General features: G+C 49.9%; 1 protein-coding gene across 1 annotated transcript; it reads right to left on the bottom strand.

The window, feature by feature from the left end:
- Positions 1–388: 388 nt before the first annotated feature.
- Positions 389–8,505, bottom strand: ADCYAP1 (adenylate cyclase activating polypeptide 1). The gene is made up of 3 exons (XM_044424296.1): positions 8,405–8,505; positions 3,475–3,609; positions 389–572 (listed from the first exon to the last, which is right to left on the bottom strand). Exons 1-3 carry the CDS (start codon positions 8,503–8,505, stop codon positions 389–391), a joined length of 420 nt encoding a protein of 139 aa, XP_044280231.1.
- Between the last annotated feature and the right edge of the window lie 230 nt (positions 8,506–8,735).

Genomic DNA, 8,735 nt, shown 5'->3' with positions numbered 1-8,735 from the left:
AATTGATCCTTCCTATTCCCTAGTCTATTGAGATAGCTCTCTAGCCTACTCTAATCTTATTTATTTATCTATTTATTAAGGATTGGTCCACAAAGTAGATCTGTGCGTTTCTCTAGTGCTTATTTTAAAATTTGTTTGGGGTTGGGGGGGGGGTTGGGTTTTTTGTACAAAAGAAAAACAATATTATTATCAAAATATTCATTTAATGGCTTTACTTCATACATAAATACATGTTTAGATAACACAGGAGCGGTGATTTGGAAATGTCAGTTTGGAAGTCTGACAAAAGTCAGTTTGGAAATGACTTTTTTAAGGAGGGGAGGGTCCTCTCTCGGATTTTTTTTCCCCGGGGGCTTTTGTATACAGGGGAGCGGTTGGGAACTCATTGCTACAAATAAGCTACTCGCCGTCCTTTGTTTTTAACTCTTTGTTTATACCTTTTCCCCAGGACTGCTGCCAAGTATTTCTTGACAGCCATTTGTTTTCGATAACGGCTATAGCTGTCTGTGAATATGCCATCCGAGTGCCTTTTAGAAAGCGGTTCCGAGTCATCCTCCAGGCCACCAGCTCCGCTGTAAGGGGGAAAGCAAAGCAAAACAAGATTTTGCAACATCAGAAGCCTCCTGCATGTCCCTAGCCGCATAAGCAAGTCCTTTGAAGCAAAGGAAAAAGAAAGCAGCATTCGGTCACACAGTACACCTATCCTCCAGTTCTAGAAAATGGGCAGGTCAGTTTCACTGAGGATAAGAGTTTGTGAGATCCCAGCAATGTGAGATCTGGAAAGTCTGTTTCTACCTTTCGGGTGAGGCTCCCATTCAAACTCATCACTTTCCCAATAAACAAAGCCCAGAAAGTAACAGCCCTTTAAGGACCTGATCTTCTTTACCTTTGATCAGGTTGCTGTCCTCTCAACTTACGGTGTTTCAAAGGTGATGGGGGAATCTCACCCTTTCCCATTTCTTTATTACTTGGACCTGGTCTAAAGTCCCAAAGCAATAGCCTGTGCTAATTGTCTTCACCTTTTTCATAGCACTAAGCTTTTCTATGTTGTTGTTAATAAATAGAAAAGAAAGGACAAACAGTCTTGCAGCAGCTTAATGTTTTTGCAGCAATAAAGCTACTCCTGATATCAATTGTTGCTATGTATTATTGTTATTATCATATCATCATTATTACCATATAATGCACAGAGTTGCTCAAAAGCATTTGGCCTAGATGAGATTTAGTGGGATACGGGTACTTTTCTCTCTCTCTCTCTCTTTTTGTCCCTATTAAACAGCTAAAGCAACACGTATCTGGGGGTGAGGACTGAGAAATAAAGGGCAAGCCCCTCCCTGAAGAGACACAAAGGGCTTTCTCTAAACACACTGTGGAAGTTGAAGTCTGATCATAATACAAGTCGACAGTCAGGAGACAATCTCTTCATGGTATGAATTATTCATTCTGAAATTGTGTAATCCATTTCCCCATGGGCTCTATTAAAATGTTACCTTCTGCTGATCGCACATGCACACCAACGACTAGCATCAGCCAAGAGATTTGATTTTAAACCAAAGAATGGGGGCAAGGGGTATCAGGTGCTTGCAATCTTGTTTTGTCCCCCACATTCTTGGTAAATGTGGATCTGGGTTTGTGGAAATGGTGCCTTTCCTTTCTGAGGGAGCCTAAGTATTCAACTACCCCCAGAAGGTCAGACTCTGTAGAGAAGCGGGGCATAGACACTGACAAGGTCTTTATCAGCTGAGCTCACCATTGCACCTTTTCATACTGTCAGACTGAAAGGGATTTAGAAAGGCACAGGGCAGGAGGCTCAGCAATTACCCATAATAGCCACACATTTCACCAGTATTGCAGTCCAATCCTTTTCCTGTCCCACGAAGGTCCAAGAAACCAAGAAAGCCCACCTACCCATGAGTTCAGCACAACTAATTTTGATAAGATACCTCTGGAGTAAATGGTTTCCAATTTCTGTCCAGTTTATCCATGGTGAACTGAATGTCTCGTTGATTGCTGTGGCTTTACTTCCATGAAAGTATGTTTTGGTTGTGGCTCTAAATTAATCTGCACTCTGCCTCTGACCATAATTTTGGAGGAGCAAAAACAACAAAGAGCTTATTGTGCCAGAGAAACAAAATACATGGTGCTGCAGGGCTCTGTTAGCACCAATGCAGCTCCTCTTTTGGAAGTCTTGGGACACCGGTCCCACCAACCTGAAGGGAATTTATATTCACACAAACGTATGTAGGATGGCATAATGTGCACTTAACATTGAAGAAAATAACAATAACCGATCAGAGGAATCGACCAGGACTGGACGATCAGCCAGCCAGTGCAAGGCAAGCGGTCCCATCCTAAACTACCGATTGTCCTTCTAATCCTACACGCAGTTGGGCACTGCTTCCCTTGCACCCGATGCTGTGGGCTTGCAGGATTTAAACCTGAGTACAGTTAATCCAGACACTTTCTTAAATAGTCTGTGGACTGAAATGTCTCCCAGTTTTTCTTACTTGCCTCTAGTTCTGCCACTGCTGCAGAGAGGTGGCAGGCCAATAACTTCTGAATAATCTTTTCAGTGCGGCTTAATCCAGTCTACTTCCTATCAGATGGTCCTTTCAGCCTTGTTTATTCAGGAATTGCGTTCCCGCGCGCGCGCGCGCGAGCGCAAATAAATAAGGGCACCACGCTCAGCCCCAAGAATAAAGAGCATCTTACCCCACCCGCTTGGCCATCAGAGAATGCAGATACTTCCTCGCCGACAACTGCCCCAGCACTTTCCTGTAGGCTTTATTAAAGATCCCATCCGCGTGCCTGCAAAGGAAGAAACGGGGAGGGAGGCCCCACGAGACACGGGTCAAAACAGCGCAAGCGCAAGCTGCGAAAGTGACCCCATGGAGGGACCGCTCGCCACTTCGGCGGCACGCATCCTGCAGGCGGTGGGCTGTGGACAGGGCCGATTGCTCAAGGAGCGGCGGCCTCGGCCACAGGCGCTTCTGCCTGCCCCCCCCGCCCCCAGGAGGAGCTCCCACCCGCTTTTCCTGAGCGCGCGGCGCAATTTCTGGGCCGTTTCAAGGACCCGGCGCGCCGCTTCGCTAACGAGCTGCTTCCGCTGCTGTTCCTCGCCTGCATTTGACGCCGGGGTGCGGGAGAGGCGGGGATCGGCCTGATTTTCTCCCTGCTTTCCTCTCCCCCACCCCGACCATCTCCAACCTATAGGGCTGACGTTGAAGCCTTATATAGGAGAGTATCCGTACTTTGCATTAATCTCCCTTCTTTTCTTCCTCCTCCCCCTGTTCTAAAGACAAACCTAAGAACCGTGCGGGGAACACACGCCCCACCGCCGCCCCGCCCACCGGCGCAGCCCGATCCCAGGCCGGTTTCCTCGGACGGAAGTGCCACACTTTCTGTCCGCCAGTCTCCCAGGTAAGCCTGCCTTGGATTGTAGCCCTTTCTCCTTTTTTTTTTTTTTTTAATCACCTCTTTTCCGGTGGGTAGTACAAGGTGTAAACGTCGTCCAGCATGGAGGAAGGGTCGGCGATCGCGAGGGGCTCGCTGTCGAAGGCGTAGTCCGAGAGGCTGTTTCCGTCCTCATCGTACACTTCATCTTCCAGTCTGCCGGAGAACGGGAACAGAGGACACCGCTTGGTTTCAGGATCGTGGCGGGCGGGACTTTGGAGAGGGTGCCAGGCGGAAGCGGGCAGGCCTTTGAGCACAGAGCCATTCCTCCCACAGGCAAGCCCATGTTCCACAACCTGAAGGGGCTTTCCAGATGTGTTGGATTACAGCTTCCAGGATCCTCAGCCCAACACATCTGGAAGGCCCCGGGTTGCGGAACGCGGTAAGAGAGGTGCCAATTTGGCCCGGGCTCGTTATCCACCCCCTGACGCAGTTTACCTTCCCTTGCCCTTCTGCCCGCTTAGCCGGACAGGAGTAGAGCCTGCCGACTTACGAGACTGAATTGAGTTCTGGAGCAAAGAAAACTCCCCGAGCTCTCCACGGGGAGGCCCGGCAGAGCAGTGGAAACGGGAAGGGGTGTGAGGGGAGAAGCTTCCCAGCTCGCGTGTGCGCGCCCTGAGGCGCCATCGCTGCTACCCACGTTGCATTCTTCTATCCGGACGCCCTCTCGACGGGCTTTCCCCGATAACCTGCTGTGTTGGTTACAACGCCCTCCATGTTGGCTGGGGATTGTGGGAGTTGTAGTCTGACGTATCTGAAAGGCAACTGGTTAGGGAAGTGGGTACCCCCAGACCGGGCCCAGCCAGAGGTGCAGAAGACCAAGAAGGCAAACCGTTTCCTTTCTAGTCTTTTGCTTGTTCGATCTGCCCATGGCATTAGCACTGGGGGACAAAGGCGACGGCTGGGGCCAAGACCATCCTCAACGGAATCAGGGTGGCTTGTCCTCCACCATCCTGGTTTTCCACCCAAAGGCACTGCCAGTCCTGCATCTGCCCCCTACCCCAGCCTGCAAGCCCCTCGCTGCCCATGTTCAGGTGACTCTGTCTGAAAGCGCGACAGCGACAGGAAGCCTTTGCTGGCCAGAGGCAGCACTTGGGGCAACCCAGTGCCAGGTTTCCATGAGCAAGGGAGGGCTCACTTTGGACAAAGCCCCACCATCCGGACCTGTAGCCAAGCTAGGGAAGGTCCTCCCCTTGAATTTTGTCTGGTCTCTACATTTTTTAAACAAAGAAATGGTTTTTTTTTTAAGTTCACAGCCTTATTGTTAAAATACCTGCAAACCAGATGAACTCCCTCCCCTACTTTCTGGATGCATTCCCTCCTGAACTTTTAAGCAGGCTACGGAACCCGAGATCCCTCTTCGGAACTGGTCCTGACGAAGCGGCATTGGCAGAAAACGAGAAGTCCGTCGTAGGCCACTGGCCAGCTCTGGCAAGCGAGGGAGGGTCTGCAAGGCCCGCGTTCCTCTTTGCTTTTAGCCAGAGAGACTCTGGCCCCTTTTGTTGCCCCAAAGCGCCTGGATCTCCACATCCAGTTCAGCCAGGAAGGGGTTTCCCAGTGAGTTTGTCAGCGAGGCGGAATTTAGGAGCGGAACGCCTGAATGTCGTCCGAACTCAACCACGAAGCAGTTCGATCGCGCGTCCCTTCCTTTCTCTGCACAGACGCACGCGAACGCCCCTCGGGCTCTTACAGCGCTTCCTCCACCCCCACCCGATTTAGGTCACTGTGTATCTCCGGCAGCTATTTTCGTCCACGGAGGTCTGGCAGAAGTCATCAATAATAGATGCTCCTCCAGTGTTTCGCGTCTGCTTATTCAGGCGTTTGCACGAAGCCGGCGCTCCCGCAGCCCGGCGCTTCCCCCGCTCCACCCACTCAGGAAAAGGAGTGCCTCCCGTCGGCTCAGGAGCGGAGGCAGCGGCTCCGCACCCTCGCCCAGATCTAGCGCTAAGGACGAGCCGAGGGGGCAGTGAGCGTTTTCCAAAGAGAGGCAGGAGGGGTTCGTGTCGGGACAGAGCCGAGGGCCTGCGCAACAGCGCCCCGGCGCACTTGGCGCCCCTCTCCTGCGCAGCTGCTTCGAGCGAGCTGCATTCCCAGTGGCACACGCGGGAGGGGGAGAGCCTCCTGCTCTCCGAGGATCGGTGAAGGAGCGCGACTCCTCGCTCCGTCCCATTTTCTCTGATCATCCGATGTAGAATCCAGTAGCGATCAGCAGCTTTTTGGCTCATTGCATCCTGCCCGACAAGCGTTTTAGTACACACGGGCATCCCTTTGAACTGGGCGCAGCGACCTCCTCCTCCTCAGGACCGTGACGTTGCTTGGGTGCCCTGCTTCGTATGGAATCCCTCATCCGCCAAACAAAGGGAATGTGAACTGTTCCTTCCTGAGCCTACTTCTGCTGATGTAGCCTGAGGAGTTCTTTGAAACGACAAGATTTGCCCTACTGGCTCTGACCAGGGATTTCCTCCCTGCAGGTGACAAGCCCGAAGCATCTGGGAAGTTCGCAAACAGCAAAAGCATGGATTCGATGGAGACGGTTCCGTTTAGCGGTTGCGGACCATCGCAACTTGTTACAGTCCTTGAAGTGGGCGGGCGGGCTCACCCTCCACCAGTTGGTCTGATGCCCTTTAAAAAAGCGATTTAAGGAGGTGGCCCTCAGCATATCTTTAAAGAACACAGAAACCTTGAGAGCAAGGAATATAAAGTAGATACAATTGCAGTGATCTTTAATGAAGCTCACTTAGGTTATGCATAAAGATTAGGGTGTCCTTTGCATTTTTAGACAGGAAAAGTCCTACAACAGCTCCCAGCAAGGACAGGGAGTAGAATTTTCTTCTGTCTAAAATTGCAGGAGTGCATAAGCATTTTTTAAATACTACTACAGAAAAAAAGGCAAATGCTTCTTGGATGTAGCCTGGTACTGTAGGCAGAAATTAGTTGCTAACTTCAGCCCATTCTAAAGACTTTTATTTTTTTTTTCCTCAGACGATTGCCATGAAAATCAGTCTGATTTATTTCAATAGAACCTACTTCCAGACAAATATGTTTAGAATTTTGGAGGGAGAAATTGGTTCATAGTTTAAACCCTCAGTGAAAATTAACATCCGGTTCCTGATAAATTAATACATTTTTGATTGCTAACTCCTGGTGTAGACCCATTAGATTCTATGAGAGTATTCCAAAAGCAAAAGCTTGTCTAAGGATTCCAGGTGAAAGGCATTCAGGGAAGCAATCTAATAACCGAACCACATTTCTGTTCAATGAAACTGACTTCATGGAAATAAATTCTTTGAGGATCCTGGTGTTTCCATTTCAAGAAGCCATAGCAACTAAGCTTTTGAATCTTATAAGGCAGGTCTGAAGACTGAAATGACAAAACCAAATCGACCAATCGAATCCTGCCTTCTGGGGCAGTCTCTAGCTCTACGCACTTCACAGTGGGGGAGGGGGAAATGTATACATTATGCATGACTTCGAGCTGGGCCACAATTTAGTTAAGCTGAATTACCTAGATTCCTAGATGGATGTCTTCATACTGAACACAATTGTTTAGAAATAAGCACTTTTAAAATCAATTGTGTCAAGTTCTATTATGCTTTAATGTTTCTAGATCAGCGGATGATATAATTTCACTGCATGCAGATTGGTTTGTCTCTCATATATGCTCTCATATATGCTGTATAGAATACTGTGTCTTGCATCATGGATTAGACTGTACATTTCTGCCTGTGATTGCTACTACCTGACGTATAGACACTGCAGCCAAATGCCTTTCTCTAGTTACTTGCCTACAGGTTAAATACTTGCCAAAAATGTAGCAGCTCATAGCTGGCTAAATTTGGAATGCCAGATGTATGAACTTCTACCTTTATGCATGTGTCCTTAGGTCCCAGAATTTAGGACCTAGAAACAAACGTTCTTTCGTTATGAGACTAAGACTGCAACCTTATGCGCACTGACCTAAGATTAAGCTTTACTGAATGTAAATGGGCTTCTTTCTGAATGTATGTGCATGTAAGTGGGCTGCACACATAACACATACCTACTTGGCAGCAAACTCCGTTGAAATCAATGGCATTTACTTCTGAGTAAGCATGAATAGATACCAGAATGAGGAGCATGTAGTAATCTATCTACAGATATTTAACAATATGCATGTGGCTTTTTAATTCTTCATAGAGAAGCACCATAGGTTTCACAATGGTTGTAGATGCAAAATAATTGTCATCCACCATGATCATGTGAACTGCCCAGACAACCTTTGTTATCAGGCAGCAAAGAAAGAAAAGGAAAAGAGAAAGACAACGATCCCAAACTCATCTCTTGGCAGCAATGCTCCAGGAAGATTTAGGGTAGCTGCCTCCAGTGGCTTTACTGTTTCAGCTTATGCTGCACAGTCAATCCAGTGGAATTCGTACCAGAGATCAGATATCAATTTGAAGCTCTCATTTCAAAACTGGAGAAGGTAGAAGAGGGTAAGACAACATCGCATACATTTTGGAGGAGAGATCGTGGGCTTTCCTACCAGCTTTTAATTATACGAATCGCGCGCACGCGCACTTTCTCATTCACTCGCTCACATCCCAATCATAACCTCCACATGTCCCTGGGTAGTGGGTTTCGCTGCCGTGCGAAGGACAGCAGGCGCACCCCTAACTCTAACCTTCTACGAAGTAAACATGAGCGCTCTGGCCAAGGGCCGACCTCTCCCCCAGTTAGGGAAGGCGTACGTTGGTGGGCGCTTTCCCCTCTTCGCCAAGGAAAGCAACGGCGCTGCCAGCGGCGAGAGGCTGGAGAGCCCGTGATGGACAGCGCCGAGCAAAGGGTTGCGCCCGGCGTTGCGCTGGGCAGGACTGGCCAAGGCACAAGCCCGAGCGCCGCGGGGAAGGCAGTCCCTCGGGCGGGCGGGCGAGCTGGGCTCCAGGCGAACCGCGTGCGGGAGCGGGACACTCACCTCAGCGCCGGGTACGGGAGTCCAGCCGCAGGTGAGCAGTAGACGCTGCAGTGCATGATTATCCCATAAACCAGCAGAGCTACAAGCGCGTTGCTGCACATCGCCGCTCTGTGAGGAAGGAAAGGACGGACGGCGGTCACGGCGGCGCTCCTCCGCGGTCGCGGTCGCGGTCGGTTTGCCCATCGAGCCGCCTTTGGGACACTTCAGCAGCCGCAACCGTTCCCGGTCTCCCTCCCACGCACCCCCACCCTGCTTTCGCCCTCTTCCCCACCCTGAAGTCTTGCCCAAGAGCTCGCCTATCCTTTCCCCAACCTGGCGCCCTCCAGGTTGG

The sequence above is a fragment of the Varanus komodoensis genome, unplaced genomic scaffold (genome assembly GCF_004798865.1).
Source record: "Varanus komodoensis strain SLA01 unplaced genomic scaffold, ASM479886v1 scaffold14_1, whole genome shotgun sequence".
NCBI classification, from domain to species: domain Eukaryota; kingdom Metazoa; phylum Chordata; class Lepidosauria; order Squamata; family Varanidae; genus Varanus; species Varanus komodoensis.
The sequence above is the reverse complement of the archived record's forward strand: the minus strand, read 5'-3'. Positions and strand labels throughout refer to the sequence as shown.